The following is a 17,916-nucleotide window of genomic DNA, read 5'->3' as shown; positions in this document are numbered from 1 at the left end:
AACTGCTCCCAGCCATCTCCAAAAAAGGGAGGACCTGATTTTCCAGTTCTCCCCAAGTCAATTAAACAGGTTTTTAAACGTAAGTACATACCCTGTCGTACTTCTGCAGCGTAATTTACCACTGTCATTAGGGAGATAACACTAGTATATGCGAACTGTTCTAAATAGAAAGCAATAAATAATTGTGACCTAAGTCTGTTCATGCTTTCACATAAGCAGACATTGTAAATGTTAGCTCCCTCTCCTAACACCACCTGGCCCGGTCCTAACAAATCTCAAGAAAAAGAATGGTGCTTTCCCTCGTCTTGTGACATTAAAAAAGACGACAGATGGTGACATCATGTGAATTATTCATGTCATCCTCACATTATTTATAGTGGCGTATTAAAATGGGATGGTGAAAATAAGAAATTCTTCTTAGTTTACCCCAACAGACTTATTATCTTACTCGTGGCCTGCAGCACAAAGAGGCTGGAAGGGCTAGAGTCAAGGTTAAGTGAAACTCCCTTATAAATACTGAATCAAAATGTTCATTCTGCTTTTGGCTTTACGTTTTTTCCAAGTTATGCTCTGCAAACGTAACTTCTGCAAGATTCCAACTTTTAAAGCCATGCTTCTGAGGCAGAAGTTCTCTTGTAGATGTGACACTTTCAGAATTTGGTGTACGTGTAAAGTTTGGCTTCTCTTGCTCTCTTTCAAAATGAATTTACGTTAACCTTATCTACCCTGCACATCAGGCATAGCAGGAGTTGGAAATACACTAATATTTTTACTAAGGGCAATGTAAAGAAAAGTGCATTTTCTCATTCACAAACGCTTGTCCAGATTTAAAGCACACTAAAATAAACGACCAGCCCAGCCCAGACAGCTCGGTGGGGAGGCTCTATCTCAGCCGAGACACGCATATGTCTGCTCTGGCGGGCTTTGTGCTGTAACTAACTCTCCTTATTCAATAACCTCCCACCTCGGTGTGCCTCGGGGTTGTGAGATCCAAGTAAGAAAGCCAAGGCGAAAGCCACAGTGAGTGGCAAAGTGCTGGGTGCAGGGGAGAAGGCCTTCTTTCAGCGGAAGGAAGGTGCCGACACCTGCAGAAAAGGGACCTCTGAAGACACTAGCTTCCCTAAGAAACGAACCAAACCCATCCACACCTCCTTCATCCCTAACGCACTAGCAGGTCGGTGAGCTCGTCCATCCGACTCTGAAATGACTGCAGAGCACGGCACTGAATCAGCCATCAGCCGCCCCCGGGCTGAGCTCCGCCACACAAGCAGTGTAGACGGGACAGAAGCGTCCCAACGCCGCCGAGCCAGGACCGCCAGCCCCCCGGGTTCGGGGCGGTTTCCCCCCAGGTGAGTCACTTCCTGGATTCGTCGGGAAAACGCTCTTTCTGTCACTCGCACAGGCCGTCTTCCCGTTCCGAGCCGCCTCGGCGGGTCCTGGCGGCTGGGACCCCTTCCCTGCCGCCCGCCTCCCCGCGACCCGGCCGGGACCGCGCGCCTCGCCCTGCGCGGCCACCGACCGCGGTGTCCTTGGCAAAGTTTCTCAGCCTCTCCGTTTCTCAGTTGACTCATCGAGAAAACCGAACGCAAAAATATCCACAACCCACGGATGCCCCGGGGATTAACGAGCTGCTCCCGAGCCCCTAGCGCCCCGGGACCTCCCCCCACACACACCGCGGGGAGGGCCAGCTGCGGCGGAGGGCGGGTCCCCGCGGCCCCCCGCAGGGACGGGGCCGGGCCGCGCGGCGGCAGGTGGCCCTCCGCGGTGAAAGGGACGCCGGCGGCTGGGCCTCGGTCGCGGGCCGGCGCGCCAGGGGGCGGGCTCGGGGCGGGCTCGGGGCGGCCGAGCCGGCCGGGAGGCGGCGGCGCAGCAACAGGAGGCCACTCACCACCACATGCGCCCCGGGCAGGGCGAGGGGCTTGGGGCTGATGAGCGGTGACACCATGTAGAGCAGCAGCACGAACGCCACGAGGAAGGCGGCCGCCAGCAGCAGCATCGCTCGGCGGGGCCGGGCCGGGCCGGGCGGGCGGGCGCGCGGGGCTCGGCGGCGCGGCGATCACGCGCGGCCGCGCGCAGCAGGAGCCGCTGTTTGGGTTCGCGGCCGGCGCGGGGCGGGGCGGCGGCCGGAGGGGAAGAGGCGGAGCCGGCCGAGGGCGCGACCGCGGCGGGGCGGGGCGGCGCTTCTCGGAGGCTGGGGGCGGGGGGCGGGGGGTGGGGGGCGGCGGTCCGGGGCGGGGGTGTGGGGGGGGCCTGTGCCCGAGCTGCGGGACGCGGCTCGCGACCTCCCTGGGGACGGGGTGTCCCCGAGCGCGGGGCGGCGGGCCTCGGCGGCGCCACCTGCCAGCGCTTCCCGAAGGGCCGGGGGGACGCTGCGGGGTGGGGTCGGGGTGCTTCTTAGGACCGCGGAGGCCGGTTTCCAGGCCTCTCACAGCCGCGTCTGGGGGGTGGGTGCCGCTCGGGCCCGCGTTCCGCCCTCGCGCCGGGCGGCCGCCGGAGCAGGGGGACGCGATCCCGGGCGCTGGAAGCCGCGGCGTGGGGCTCCTGAGCCGGCAGCCCCTGTCGCAGTGTGGGAGCCTGAGATCAAGCCGACCTCCCGGCTCCATGTCAGGCCTTCCCGGCGTGCTCAGAACCTGGTCACGGCCCGCTGTCGCTTTTCAGAGGACCGGGAAAGCCTTACCATAGAGTTTAAAAAGCCCCTCAGATCGAATTTCCTTGAGCTTAAGAGTTCATCTCCTTTCCCAGGGCAGCGTTCAAAACAAAACAAAAACAGCTTTATTGAGATCTATTTCACATCCCAGACAATTCACCGATCTAAGGCGCATAATAAACGGTTTTTAGTATAGTCACAGACTCCTGCAACCACCACCACGATCAATTTTAGGACATTTAGTTACACACACACACCCCAAAATGTCTCGCACCCATCAGCAGCCACTCCCCGGTTTCTCCCGACCCCCCTGCCCAGTCCCAGGCTATCACCCATCTTTATGTGTCTGTAGATTTGCCTAACCTGGATATGTCATATAAATGGAATTCTGCAGTATACAGCCTTTTCTTGTGTCAGGCTTATTTCACTTAACATACTGTTCTCGGGTTTCATCCATGCTGTACAATGCAGCCGTACTTCACTCTTTTTATCACCAACTTGTAGTCCCTTGTATGAATATACCACATTTGATGTATCCCTTCGCCAACTGATGGACATACGGGTTGTTTCCATTTGCAGGCTAGTAGGAATTCTGCTGTGAACAATCACGTACAAGATTTTGTGTGGACATAATGCTTTCATTTCTCTTGGATATATATCTAGGAGCAGAACAACTGGGTCTACCGTAACTCTATGTTTAACCAGAGCTGCCAGACGTTTTCCAAAACAGCCACACCATTTTCTATTCTCCACCCACAATGTATGAGAGTTTGGTTTCTCCACATCCCCACCAACACTTGTTATCATCTGTCTTTTTAATTATAGCCTTTCTAGGGGGTGTGACGTTTTGTTGTGGTTTTGATTTGTATAAGGTACATATGTTTGTTTGCTAGCTTGCTTTTCCTTTCTGCTGTTGTTTTTAGAAATACCAAAGAGCTCAGGGGCAAAGGAATTGATCTAATTTTTTCCTCTTTCTAAAGTTACTGCCCAGAGTTAGGCAAACGACAAAGTTTGAGGGCACAGTCCCCAAGACTTCTGACACCAATTACAATTTTGTGGGTTGCCCCTAAAATCAAAAGCATGTAAAAATTAAAAATTAACAAACAAATTGGGGCGTTCCCAAACCACTTTCATTTTCGATCATTCTCTGGAAGGCCTCACAGAACCCACAGAGAGCTGTTATTCTCACGGTTGTGGTTCATGACAAAGTCAGTGAAGGGAAGAAGTACAGAGGGCAAAGTGCGGAGACCTCCACATGGAAAGCTCCTGTTGCCACCTCCCATGGAGTCAGGACATGTGACCCTCCCAGCGTGGGTGTGTGATAGTAGCATGGAGTACGGCAAACCAGGGAAGCTCACCTGGTGTCCATAGTGTTTACTGGAGTTTCCATTATGTGGGCAAGATTGACCGATGGCACATATGGCTGAACTCAGTCTTCAGGTCAACTAATGATGCATGATACAACCTTTCACCTAAATAGCATGGTTGGTCTTTCTGGCATGATCAGTCCCCCGCCTCAAAGTCCAGATTGGCCTGCCCTCATCTAAACAAAGGTCCTTCTATCAAGGCTGGCACAGATTACCTCCAAGAAGCCAAAGACAAAGGCTAGACCTTCTCTTCAGGCAAGCCCAAATTCTTGACTACACAGGCCACTCCCTGGCCTTTATCCAAAGCTCTCCTACAGCAAAACAAACTTATGCCCTAACATTTGCAGGAGGCAGGGCAGAGTAGGAGGCTCTTCACTCAATTTCCCAATAGAGTTGATCAACAATATCGGTAGTGCCATCTTACTGATAAGACAGTGCCAACGTTACACCACATCACAAGATGGGCAGCAGACGTAACGTGAAAAATGAGAGTCAAAAGATAGAGGCTTATCACTGGAATGTGACTCAATCGTCAACAGCTGGTCCAGCTCATCATCACATCACATGTCTCCAAAAGTGGTCCCCCTCAGGTTTGCAGGTTTCCATTCAACTCTATCAGTTTCGAGAAACGGGAGTGTTCTCTCCCCCGCCCCCCCAAGACATCAGGTACAACTGAGATTTCTTAGGAGCCAATATCATCTCTTGCTCTGAGCTCCTTCATGGTGTTAATGTAACACTGGGTCTTCTTGTTGCAGAGCCCATTTATTTGTTCTTTTACCCTCGGCTACTATTTCTCCTTCTATTTGTGACTTGTTTTTACTCAGACTTTCTCCCGTTGGAAGGAACGCTAGGTTCAGCCTAGCTCTATGCTGTTCCAGATTCCTAGCACTGCTACTAGTTGAGCAAATGCCCCCCCCCCCCAGTCCGTTCCCATTCACGTAGGGTAGGGTGACACAGGTGCACAACCTGCGGGCTTTCTCAACCACCAGGCAACACAACTGCATTCGCTATCAATCCCAATTTCGTCAGGTGGAGTGGAGGCATAACCGCCCCTCACCACCAATGTCTTGGAATTCTAGTATAAAGGTTTAAAAATATAGTTACAGTTTCTTGCTTGGGGATCATCCTTGATTCTACCACCCAAATTAGAAGCCCCGGTCCTTGGGATCACTGCATCAGGGAGAAAAATAAGAAAGTTTACGCAATGTGGAGAAAAAAAAGCCCAAAGTACGGTCATACTGTCTTCTCTGCATGGGAAGAACTGCAGAGTCTACCAGCATTCTCCCTCACCCCTCTCCGATTCCCCAGAAAAGTGGAGAAATCTATCAGAGTGAGCAACACACTGATGAAGACAGAAGTCAGCCCTTCATGCCTTTATCTCTCCCTCCCCATTTTATTTTATTTTACTTTATTTTATTTTACTTTATTTTACTTTATTTTTTTAAACATTTGTTTATTCATTCCAGACAGAAGGGGGTGTGGGGAGGGGCAGAGGGAGAGAGAAACTTAAGCAGACTTGCTCTGAGCATGGAGCCCAACGCGGGGCTCGACCTCTGGACCCTGAGTTCACGACCTGAGTCAAAACCCAGACTCAGATGCTTTACCGACTGCACCATCCAGTTGCCCCTCCCTCCCCCATTTTAGACAACAGATGTTTCAATTGCCTGTTCCAATTTTCTGTTAGACCTTTACTCAAGATAGGCGACACGATTCGTCCACCTGATGTGGAATCTCTCTGCCCATTGTTGGACGCTGTGGGCTGTAGAGTGTGTTCCTTGGTCTGAAGAAATGGAAGTGGGGGTCCAAACTGGGCAATATCTTCTGTCCAGTCCTTTTATAGTATTTTGAGCACTGGCACCTACCTCTAGGCGTGCAAAACCCAGTCTTCGTGTCAAAACCCATTTGTAACCTTCCAGTGCTACCAGCATCCGTCCAAGCACCAGCTCTGTGTTGGGCCTTTCTCCCAGGGAACCTGCCCCACAGCCCTCTGCAGCCTCTGTCATTTTTGGTGGCCCACAAAAAGGTTCTTATTGACATTTTGTGCTCCAGAGGGTACAAGAGGACAATGTCTAGATTCATCCCATCTCTGCATTGCTGCACCCCCCCCCCCGCCCATATCCATTCGTGTCATAGACCCAGGTGGTCACCTCAAGTAAGCACAACAGGATATCCACCTGCTGGTTCCAATCACCCCCCCCCAATCTTAAAAGGAGGTTTTCTAATGAACAGTGACATGGGCAACTTTGATGTACCCCTTGAATGCCCATAGTGATTTCCATAGGGCAGTGCCCCCTACAGCATCCCTTTCATAGAGGCAACTTTTCCATTGCTCTTCTACTTAACCACATGGCTAGGACATTAGCCATTGCCCATGAGTTGGTTAAAAACCCAAACATAGGGATCACACCACGTAATTCAGCGCACCGAACTGATTTGTTTTTGTCTTCTTCTATCAGAGTGGTGGCCTCCAAACGCCATGTGATCTATTCACCTTGAAACTGACATCTGTAAACCAAGCAGCTCTTTTTTGGTTCATAGAGATCTGTTCGTAGGGCACTGCCCAAGTGGCTACAGGTCCAGCAATTTCTCACCTGGTTCCAAAGTCAGCCCTAGGGGAAAAAATTCTACCTGCTTATGAACATGTGTGCCCCTCCCTTGTTCCCTGGTACCATGTTCTTGAAAAACCAGCTCCATTTTATCATGGAACTCTTCTAGACATTGCTTTTTCCATGAGAGTGTTTCTCTGACATCACCGGAGACATTATGTGTATCTCAGGTTTCCAGATTATTTTATGTCTTTCAGTCATCAGGGTGGTTTCAATTAACGTCCAGTGGCAAGCTAGTAATTGCCTCTGAAATGGAAATGCTCTGTGCAATAAAAGTCTCAGCGGTCATTAACAGGTGATGCTCACGGCCTTTTGCCATAAGCCCCAGTGTGAGTAAGGATTCCAGAACTTTCCTTGGTGTTTCAGGTAAGATCTAATAATACTTCCAGATGTGGAATATGTACCCCCCAAAATCCAAATCAACCAACCAGGCCCTGGTCTTACAGCATGTTTTATCTACCAGGTATCCCATACTGTGTAAAATAAACAACTTATGAGGGCTTGGGCAATGTTATCCATTCCCATTTAGGAGGGTCAGTCAATCTTGCCTGAAGGACAGATTTGCCTGCCTTCTGATTGACAATACCAGCTGGGGGAAACTCTCCACAGCCAGACACAAAATCCACCCCCATAGTACATCCACATAAAGGGAAGCAAGCACTTCACATAGAGTCTGTTCAAACGTTCCACGTTTCATCCCGACTTTCACCTAATCCCATCAACCACTGCAGCTCCACATCCTCCCAGCCCCATCGTCGTCCCTGTTAGGACTTCACCAACAGGTTTTAGAACCATCTAAACGTCCATCAGTGGATGAATGAGTAAAGACAATGTGGTAAAAATATATACAATGAAATATTAGTTGGCCTTTAAAAATAAAGAAATTCTGCCATTTGTGATAACATGAATGAAACTGGGGACATTATGCTAAGTGACTATAGAAAGATTTCACAGAAATACAAATATTGCATAATCTTACTTATATGTGGGATCATTAAAAAAAGAAACTCATAGGAACAGAAAGCAAAATGGTGGTTACTGGAGGCTGGAGCTTGGTGGGGAGGAGATTATTTTTAAAAAGAAGAAAAAAGTAAAAAGGGAAAAAGGAAAGTAGAATATCAGTTTCCAGAGGCTGGGAGGAAGGTAGCATGGAGAGTTATTGTTTAATAGGTACAGAGATTTAGTTTTGCAAGATGAAAAGAATTCTGGAGCCCAAGGTCATGATGTTTGCAAAACAATATGAATATACTCAATGCTACTGAGCTGTTGACTTTTAAAAATGATTAAGATAGTAAATTTCATGTCTTGTGTATCTTATCACAATTGACAGTTCCCCCAAATGGATATACTGTTTAATATGCTTCTATCAAAATCCCAGCAAGATATTTTGTAGATATAGGCAAGAGTATTCTAAAATTTATATGTAAAGGCAAAGAAACAAGAATAGTTAAAACTTTAAAAAAAAAAAGATGGGGAGCCTGGGTGGCTCAGTTGACCATCTGACTCTTGACTTTGGCTCAGGTCCTGGTCTCAGGATCCTAGGATCAAGCCCTGTGTTGGGTTGCACGCTCAGCAGGGAGTCTGCTTGTCCCTCCACCTCTGTTCCTCCCCCCCATCACATGTGCTCATGTGCACTCTCTCTCTCAAATAAGTAAATAAATAAACAAATAAATGGAATCTTTAAAAAAATTTTTAAAAAGAAGAATAGAGTTCGAGGAATGAGTCTTCCTGATTTTCAGGACTTATCAGATAGCTTTAGTAAGGAAGACTATGTGGTATTGACAGATACATATATCAATGGGACCCAGAAACAGACCCACACAAACACACCACACTGACTTTTGACAAAGGTGCAAAAGCAATTTAATGGAGGGTAAGGTAGCCTTTTTAATAAATGGAGCTGGGACAATTGTGCACCTATAGACAAAAAAATGAACCTCAACCTGGACGTTCCACCTTCCACAAAAATTAATTCAGATGGTATGATAGTTGATTTTATACATCAATGTGACTAGACCACGAGTGTCCAGATATTTGATCAAAGGCTATTCTGGGTTTTTCTGCAAGAGTGTGTATAGTGAGAAAAACATTTAAATCAGTAGGCTGGGTAAGGCAGCTTGGCCTTCCCAGTGCGGGTGGGTCCCACCCAGTCTGTTGCCAGCCTACACAGAACCCAAGGCTGACCCTCCACCAAGCCGCAGAGAATTATTCCTTCCTGCTGACCTTTGAACTGCAACATCAGCTTTTTTTCTTGCCTTTGGACTTGAGTTGAAATCTTGGCCCTCCCAGGTCTGCAGCTTCCAAATTCACCTGTAGATCTTGGAACTTGACAGCCTCCATAATCATGTCAACCAATTCCTTATAATCAATCAGTCAACTAATCCGTCTTCTATTGGTTCTGTTTCTGGAGAGCCCTGACTAATGCAGAAGGAATCATGGACATAGAACTATAAAACCATTAGAAAAAACACTGGATTTTAAAAGAATGACGACTTTGGTCAGTTAGGCAAAAAAAATCAGGTCACTTATTTATAAAAGAGATCAGGCTAGTTTCAGATTTCTCCATGGTGACATTCAACACAAGAGAACAAAGATCCATCTATAAGATCCTCAAGGAAAGAATGTCGAGCCAAGGTTTGTACCCAGCTAATCTGTTTCACCCATTGAATATGCAATAAATAAGGAAATGTTTTCCCATGAGTGTTTCTTGAGGAAAGTATCAGGCTCTTAGTCCACTTGGGCTGCTATAAAACAGTACCGCAGACTCAGTGGCTTCTCAGCAATTTATTGCCCGCACTTCTGGAGGCTGGGAAGTCCAAAACCAAGGCGCTGGCAGGTGTGCTGTCTGGTAAGGGCCCACAGCGTCTTTTCACTGTGTCCTCACACGGCAGAAGGGGGAAGGGAGCTCTTTGGGGTCTCTTTTAAAAGAGCACTAATCCCATTCATGAGACCAAAATCACCTCTCAAAGGCCCACCTCCATGTGCCATCCTGTTGGGCATTGGGATTTCACATATGAATTTTGGGGGACACAAATATTCAGTATGTAACCAGCTGAAAGATGACGGGAAAAACATGGTACTGCCTTTTGAGAATTGCAGAAGTGAATATATTTACCAGAACAAAGCCTAAAACAAACAGAGGGGCTAGGGAACAGAATGCTGTGTAATTGGTATATACCTTAACAATGGAAAAATAATAAAAGAAACACATTTTAGGAGGGGAAGGAGGATGTAGAGGGTAGAGTGACTTTATGAATGGTGTCATTTATAACTGAAATCCAGATACCATTTCAAGCTGCCAAATCAAGTAATAGAAGTATAAACGTTTAATACCATGAAGGTAAACATGAAGAAATATTGTCTCAGATCAGGTGAGTTGGGAAGGAAGAGGACGTACGTACGTTTTATTGTTGTTTATGGTAAAGGGCTAAGACATTATCAAAGGAAATAGAGGTATATGGGGCCAAATGAGGTGTAATTACAGAGGCAAACAAAGCAATACCAACTTTCCTAATGACAGACCTGAAGAGATGAAGAGGGAAAACAACACTCCTGACTTACGACAGGATCACATGGTCTCCTGCTACCACAGCACTTGCTACATCCGGGTCCCAAGGACTTCATGTAATGCAGGCTGGCTGGCACCCCTCAGGCAGCCCTGCCCTTTTCACTCTCAGCTGAGATCAGTGCGTTCAGCAGTGCTCTTCAAACTGTGTTGAATGTCCAGTTTCCTTTTTTATTTCCTTTCTGTGGCAAACCATTCAGGAAAATGAAACGACTCCTAACCAAAGCAAACACATGCAAAATGCAAACTTTAATGATTGGCTGTTAGAGTCCACAGCCTTAAAAATAATAAATATAATCTGAAAAACAGAGAGAAAAAGAATGATGAAACTGTTAGGCTCTTCATTAAAAGTATGCATTAAAGTGGTTCATCTGGAGGGGCGCCTGGGTGGCTCAGTCGTTAAGCATCTGCCTTCGGCTCAGGGTGTGATCCTGGAGTTCTGGGATCGAGCCCCACATCAGGCTCCTCTGCTGGGAGCCTGCTTCTTCCTCTCCCACTCCCCCTGCTTGTGTTCCCTCTCTCGCTGGCTGTCTCTCTCTCTCTGTCAAATAAATAAATAAAATCTTAAAAAAAATATAAGAGTGCATGGGATTGGAGATGTTGTGGCAGCCATCTTTGGAAAACAGAGTTCTCTACAAAAATAATTCTCCAGATGAACTGCTTTATTTTTTTTTAAAGATTTTATTTCTTTATTTGACAGAGAGAGAGAGAGCACAAGCAGGGGGAGTGGCAGGCAGAGGGAGAGGGAGAAGCAGTCTCCCAGGGAGCCTGACGTGGGACTTGATCCCAGGACCCTGGGATCATGACCTGAGCCCAAGGTAGATGCTTAACCGACTGAGCCACCCAGGTGCCCCCTACCCGCTCTTTTATAATATGAGACTCATCCTATTGAGTGGTGGAGTCTATGTCCCCTCCCCTTGAAACTGTGTTGGCCTTTGGACTGCTTTGACCAATGGACTGTGGCAGAAATGACACTGCAAGACTATAACAATAGGTTCCAAAAGGCCATGTAGCTTCTCTCCAGTTTTCTTGGGACATTAAACCTGAGACATCATCCATGATCCTCTGAGTAAACTCAGGCAGTCTCTGGAGATGTCTTTGTGAAGAACTGAGGCCTCAAGTGCACAGTCCCAGGTGAGTTCCCAGGCAATAGTTAATACCAACTTGCCAGCCCAGTGAGTGAGCCATTTTGAAATGTCATCCATCCCCCAGTGATGCCTCACCAGCAGAGACGAACCATCCACGCTGAGCCATACCCAAATTGTACATTTTGACTTCTTTTTTTGCCTAGTTTGCTTCCTCCTCCTTCTGTTCACAGGGGATCATCTATAGTAAACATCTTGCCCCCCCCCCCCAAACTCCTCTTGTTGGCTTCTGGAGAACTCAACCTGTAACAACACTTAACATCCAACCCTAGCCTGGCAACTTCCCTTCTTAGTAATTTGCATTTCCCTCATATTCTAGCATTTGAATTATCCAAAAGGTTAAATAAACCTGGTTAGAATTATTTAGACCCAACTACAAAAAAGCTTACTTTCAGTATAAGAGTTATTTAGGAAATTCCAAATGATACTCTTTGTTGCTACGTGTGGTACTAAATGGCCCTTTTCTGCACAAGAGTAGGAGCTCTTTTCTCAAAAGCTGTAGTGTAAAATATATGTGACTATTCTTTTGAAAGGTTTAGCAAAGAAAAGCCCTGGTCAACTAAATTTGACGTTACTTCTAGTAACTTCAACCATACTTCCAGTCTATGAACATGGCAGGACAAGACAAGGGTGAAGCAACTGAGACACTTGACTCAGGAACAAGGTTTGGTGGGATGCCAAAATAATCAGTCATCAACATAAATGATGTTTTAAGACAATATTAAAAAAAATAATGCAAAAAATATCCATGGTGAAAAAATATCAAAATTGTTGAAAAGATCATCTCAACATGACTGACTGAATGAGTAGCAGAGGTTTGTGACAGGGTTACATACCTACGGTCATCACCCCAAACACCTCATTCTTGGTCTTTATAAATTGGTGATAACAACATTTTTTTTGATGTGAAAAATAACAAATATACTTCACATCCATTAAGATGGCTAGTATAAAAAAAAAATGGAAACAAAACAGAAATGGACCATAACGAGTGTTGGTGAAGATGTGGAGAAACTGGAACCCTCATGCATTGGTGGTAGGAATGCAAAATGGTGCCATCACTGTAGTGGTTTCTCAAAAAGTCAAACATAGAATCACCATATGATGATTCACTGTATGAGCATTCTATATACCCAGCAGTTCCACTCCTAGGTATATGCCCCAAAGGGACTCAAACAGATCCTTGAATACCCACGTCCTTAGCAGCATTACTCGCAAGAGCCAAAGGTGGAAACAACATAAATGTTCATCAACAGATAAATGGATAAACAAAATGTGGCATATACGTACCTACAACGGAATATTATTCAGCTTGAACAAATGAAGTTCTGATAACATGCCATAGCATGGATGGACCTGGAAGATACTGTGCCAAGGGAAATAAGCCACATAAAAAAGGACACATAGTGCATGAGTCCATTTATATGAAGTAGTTAAAGCAGGCAAATTCATAGAGGAAGAAAGTAGAAGAGTGGTCCCCAGGGACTGGGGGAGTGGGGTGGGAAGCTATTATTTAATAGAGAGTTTCTGTTCAGGTTGATGAAAATTCTGGAAACGGGTGGTGGTGATGGTTGCACAACAGTGTGAATGCACTGAATGCCACTGAATTGGACACTTAAAAATAGAAAAAAATGGTAAATTTTATGTCATGTATTTTTTTACAAATTTGTATTTTTTTCAATTACCTCCTAATTGGTGTTTATAGCTGTTCCCCCCACCCGCCCGCCGCTGCCAAACCAGGTTCCAGTCAAGCTTCACATATTACATTAGGTTATTGGGTTATATGTCTTCAGTTTCTTTTAATCTAAAAGAGTCCCTCAACCTTTTATTTTGCTTAATAGTATCTATTTAGAGACTATTTAGAGACCAGGCCAGTTGTCTAGTAGATGCCCTATATTCTCTTCTGGCTGACTGGTTCTTCCTGATGTTGTTTCTCTCTCCCTTGAATCTTCTGTGACCCAGCAGCTAGGTCTATGGCTTGACTGGATTCAGATCACACATGTTTGGTAGGAATACTTCATAAGCGTATTTTGTCCAGCACCCTACCCGGCAGCACATGTCAGTTTGTCCACTGTAAGTGACGCTCAGGTCAATTGGACTTCTCGGGCAGGGTGCTGACAACCGTCTCTCTCCATCGTAAGGGCACACACTCCCGTCTGTAATCAGCAGGTCATCTGGGAGTGACACCATGATATGTTGGCAGATTGTCACCGGTAATTCCTCCCATTTCTGTTAGCATGTGCTGCACCTTCCATCAAAAGGTAGAAATCTTTTTCATCCCTTGAATCTGGACTGGCCTTATAACTCAGTTTAACTAATTATGTGTTTAAGTGGGATATCCTTATTTCTGGGCCTAGGCCTTAAGAGGCCTTGAAGCTTCTTTTTTGGTCCTCTTGGGTTCAAGCTGCCAAGTAAAGAAACTCAGGCTGGACTACTAAACGGTAAGAGACCACAAGGAGAGAGGTCCCGCCAGGCCAGCTGGAGGCACTAGAGAGGGGAGTGAAGTCATCTTGAATTCTTCAGCCCTGGTCAAGCCACCCCAGCCAACACCACGTGGAGCAGAGGCAAGCCCTCTCCCTGGAGCTCTGCCTAATTTGCAGGGTCATGAGAAAAAATAAATGGTATTTTAAGTCGACATTGATTTTGAGCGGTTTGTCATTCAGGAAACATAGGAGACAAATCCCATGTAAATATTCTGTTTCATGTGATAGTTTTAGCATCCCTTGATATTTGCTTGGGTCAATTACTTCACTGGGGTTCCCACAGGATAGTTTAAATGCTGCTGTTCCCTCTACAGCAGAGAGAGAGGGAGGGAGGGAGGAAGGGGGAGAGAGGAAGAGGGAGCCAGAGGGGGAGAGAGAAAAAGCACTAGCTTTCTCTCAACTTGGTATAAATTACTGTTTCTCCTAAGAATGAGGAGTGAATGTTAATTTTTCCCATTATGAGTTTCAGAATAAAAAGTTGAATATTCACTCCTCAAGGATGGCAAATACAGTTCTCTGCTCCTTTACTTCCAGTCTTCTTTCGATGCATGTAGTTGCACGGTCTCTCAAGCGTATCTGTCATTGAACTCAAAGCATTGCGCTCTAACTGCCGATTCATTTGTCTCTCCATTTAACTGAACTTTGTTTCTTGAGGGCAGGCACGTTAGAGGCGAAGCCGAGTACATGTAAGTTCTAAGCGAAACTAGACTTTGTCATACTCCTACTTTTTTTCCTCATGCATATTATCTTACACGATTTAGAGAATACCTGCTAATTTTTCTAATCATGCAATTGCTTTGTCTTTTGGTGATTTGGATGTTTTTTCATTTCATTTTTTAATCAAGAGAGTAACTGCCTGCGGTTATAAAAGCAAGCAGTAGAGCGGGCCAGTGATACAAATCAGCAGTTGCTGACCCTCAAACCCTCAACTCCACCACCGGTCATCACTTCCAGTTTTTCAGGTTTGGTTCTTGTAGATCCTTTTTTGAAAAATGGCCGTGATATCTTTCAACTCAAATGCCTTTTTCACAATGTTACCTTGTCTCCCAGTGACAGGTGGGATCTACATCCCCTCCCCCTTGAAACTGGACGGCCTTGGGGACTGTTTCCACCGATAGAGTGTGGCAGAGGTGACACACTGTGACTTCTGAGACTACCGAAGGGAATGTGGCTTCTGCCTCTCGGGAATACTTGCATCCTGAAGCCTTTGTCCTGACTGCCCGGAGGCTGCCATGCTGCGTGGAAGCCCCCACGAGCCCACGCAGACACTGCTTGGAGAGGCCCCGAGACTGCACGGGCGGTCCTGCTGCCCCCAGATGGTTCAGCGCTCTGCTATTCCAGCCGCAGCCACTCTGACCGCAGCTGTGCACACGGCTCCCAGCGAGACCCCGTGGGCTCATCCACAGAAATCAAGAGAGAAAAAAGTGCTTAAGCCATGATGGTCAGGCCTCTTGGAGGCCAGACTTGGGAGTTTTTTGGTTATACTAATGAAGTAGCATCTTCACTTACTTTGGTCGCCAAGGACCCCAGGGTCACTGAATTATTGCTTCTGATCTCTGTGGGGAAGACCATCCTAATTGACACGCTAGGTATTGCCTAAGTCCACTTGGCTTGAATGGTTGACTGACCTTGCTTGGCTTCTGCAACCAAAGGATCTTTCCAGCTCTGATGAAATCAAAGAGCCAGTAAGATAACTGGGAATGCATTCCTTTCACCTGTCAAAGGCTTGGTTAAGGGACTGGGTTATGGATCTTCTCTAGGAACAGCGAAGCCTTGTGAAGGTTCTCACAAGGTGAATCCACGCCAGCATCTCTATTTCCTAAAGATATTGGGTTCTTCCTTTTATATTATATATTAATGGAGTTCCGAGCGGATCGATTGTCGAGTTGTTTCTTCGACCAGCCAAGCAAGCAATTAAAACCACTCCCAGCAGCTCAAACCGAAATACTAAATTCAGAATCTCTGCTGACTGAACCCACATCTAAGATTTGATGATTTCTGAAATGAGGCTCTCCTTTCCTTGACCGTGATCACCAAAATACTCCACCACAGTGCTCCAGGCATTTCCTGAGACTCAGAATCCTTCAAATCTTAAGTACACACATCCCAATACTATGCACCCTGCTCTTTGCCTCCCAACTTTCCTTACCTTCATATTAGAAAAACAAACCCCCCCATAAAACTTGTTGAATCCGAATTCAACTGATATCACTTGGTAACTGCACAACCAAATATTAAGCTTCACTTGACTTTTAGTACTGTGAACGCAAGAAATGTTTATAGTCATAGAAGATTCCCGGGTTTCTCTCCCTGCCCTGCCCTCAACCTGCAGTCCTTGAAGTTCTCATGCCTTCGTTTTGTTCTGCAGCAGCTACGAAGGAGTTCCCCGGTGCCGTGTCCTCGCCGGGCACTTCATTCCATGGGACCACAGACCGTAATGCTGTCTCACCACAAGCTACCAGATTCCCATCGGGTCGGATGCTATTGATGCTATGACCCTGTTTATAATGTCCTGCCAGCTTTGTGGTGCCCCAGATAGACGGATCTGGATGGCAGCACCTGACAAACCACGGCTAGTCAGGTGCCCCCGCGAGGGCTGCCTCTGATGAAGAAAAATAGGATGTCCCCACTTGGGCTTCTGCAGCAGGAGGGCAATTTGGATGAACAGTACTCTCCCAAAGTACAACTGTTTGATGAATTATCTATGCTGTCCTGTTTTTTTTATTACTCTCTTCTTAAAAGCTGCTCTGTTATTTTATAGGGCTCCAAAGGGGGAGACAAATGCCTGTGATCAGCTCTCAGCCCAACTGTAATTCTTCCCTTTTAAACACTTTTGCTTATTTTGGGAAATGGAAATATTTAAAGATAAAAACAAAGGAAAAACTAACAAGCGTCCATACTGTTACCGCCTAGATTTAGCCACTGTTAATTTCTTGCTGTATTTGTTTTCACTCCTAATTTTCTTCCTTTTATAAAGTAAAAATGTGGGAGAGGGGCACAAATAATACATGCTTATTGTAATCAAACTGAGAAAAAAATACAAAGATTCAGTCACTCAATAAATATTTATTGAGCACCTATCAGGCACCAGGCACCGTTCCAGATACTGAGATACAGCGGAGAGAAAAAGAAAGACAAGAAAATCCCAGGTCTCACAGAACATACATGTTAGTAGGAAAAATTACAAATAGGAAAAATAGTAAACTATACAGCATGTTACACGGTAAGTGCTACAGACGAAAATAAAGCAGGGGATGGGTATGAGGAGCATCAGGAGGGATTGCAATTTTAAATAGGATGACCAGGGAATGTCTCACTGAAAAGGTGACATCTGAAAATACACCTGAAGATAGAAGAGGTAGAGAAAAAAAAAATCAACCAAAATCTCACTACCCACAGATAACATAATGAACATAAGGTGAAAATAATTAGTTATGTTTCTATGTATATGCACAGATATCCGGGTGAATGATTTTAGAGATAAATGGACAGAAACCTACAGCTAGGAGAAATATACTATTATAAATGGATTCAAACTATAAAATATTTTTTCTTTTTAATCATGGATAAATTAAGCATCTATTTTTGTTTTGGGGATATAAAATACATACATAGATGCAGAGAGATCTATGTATCACCCAGATCCAGATCTGAGATAATTAAGTCTAGAATCAGCTTCGTTAGAAGGTATACTTTGATAACAGTATTCTGACTCATGAACAGGGCCCATCTCTCTACTTACTCAGGTTTTCCTTTTGTAATGTATCCTAGGTTTTTATGTAAAGGTCTGCACAACTTTCAGACTTATTTTGAGGTACCTGATGCTGATACTATTATAATTGTTTTGTTTTCATAATTTCAATTCATAATTGTTGCTCAGATAAACATCATGACTTTATTAACTTTGCATCCTGGAATCTTATTAAATTCAAATTCTAAGTTTATATTAATTTGGACTTGCTACATATACGTCATCTAAGAATAACAATTTTGTTTCCTTTTTAATCCCTAAACTTAGAATTTCCTGTCCAAAGCTGAAAAGTAGTAGTGATATCAGTTAAGTTTTCCATGATTCACAATTAAGATGCTTGCTATAGTGCTGC

At 45.6% G+C, this 17,916-nt stretch overlaps 1 protein-coding gene across 1 annotated transcript in view; it reads right to left on the bottom strand.

Moving 5' to 3' along the window:
• KDSR (3-ketodihydrosphingosine reductase) overlaps window positions 1–2,067 on the bottom strand; it is a 37,652-nt gene extending 35,585 nt beyond the window's left edge. The window contains exon 1 of the mRNA XM_045790234.2: window positions 1,889–2,067. Coding sequence (XP_045646190.2) covers window positions 1,889–1,996 — 108 coding nt within the window. The 5' untranslated portion in view covers window positions 1,997–2,067. The remainder of the gene's footprint in view (window positions 1–1,888) is intronic.
• Window positions 2,068–17,916: the final 15,849 nt, after the last annotated feature.

Source organism: Ursus americanus, chromosome 19 (genome assembly GCF_024610735.1).
Source record: "Ursus americanus isolate L20-20 chromosome 19, mUrsAme1.1.p, whole genome shotgun sequence".
Lineage (NCBI taxonomy): Eukaryota > Metazoa > Chordata > Mammalia > Carnivora > Ursidae > Ursus > Ursus americanus.
Note: the sequence above shows the minus strand (reverse complement) of the source record. Positions and strands in the feature narration are given on the sequence as shown.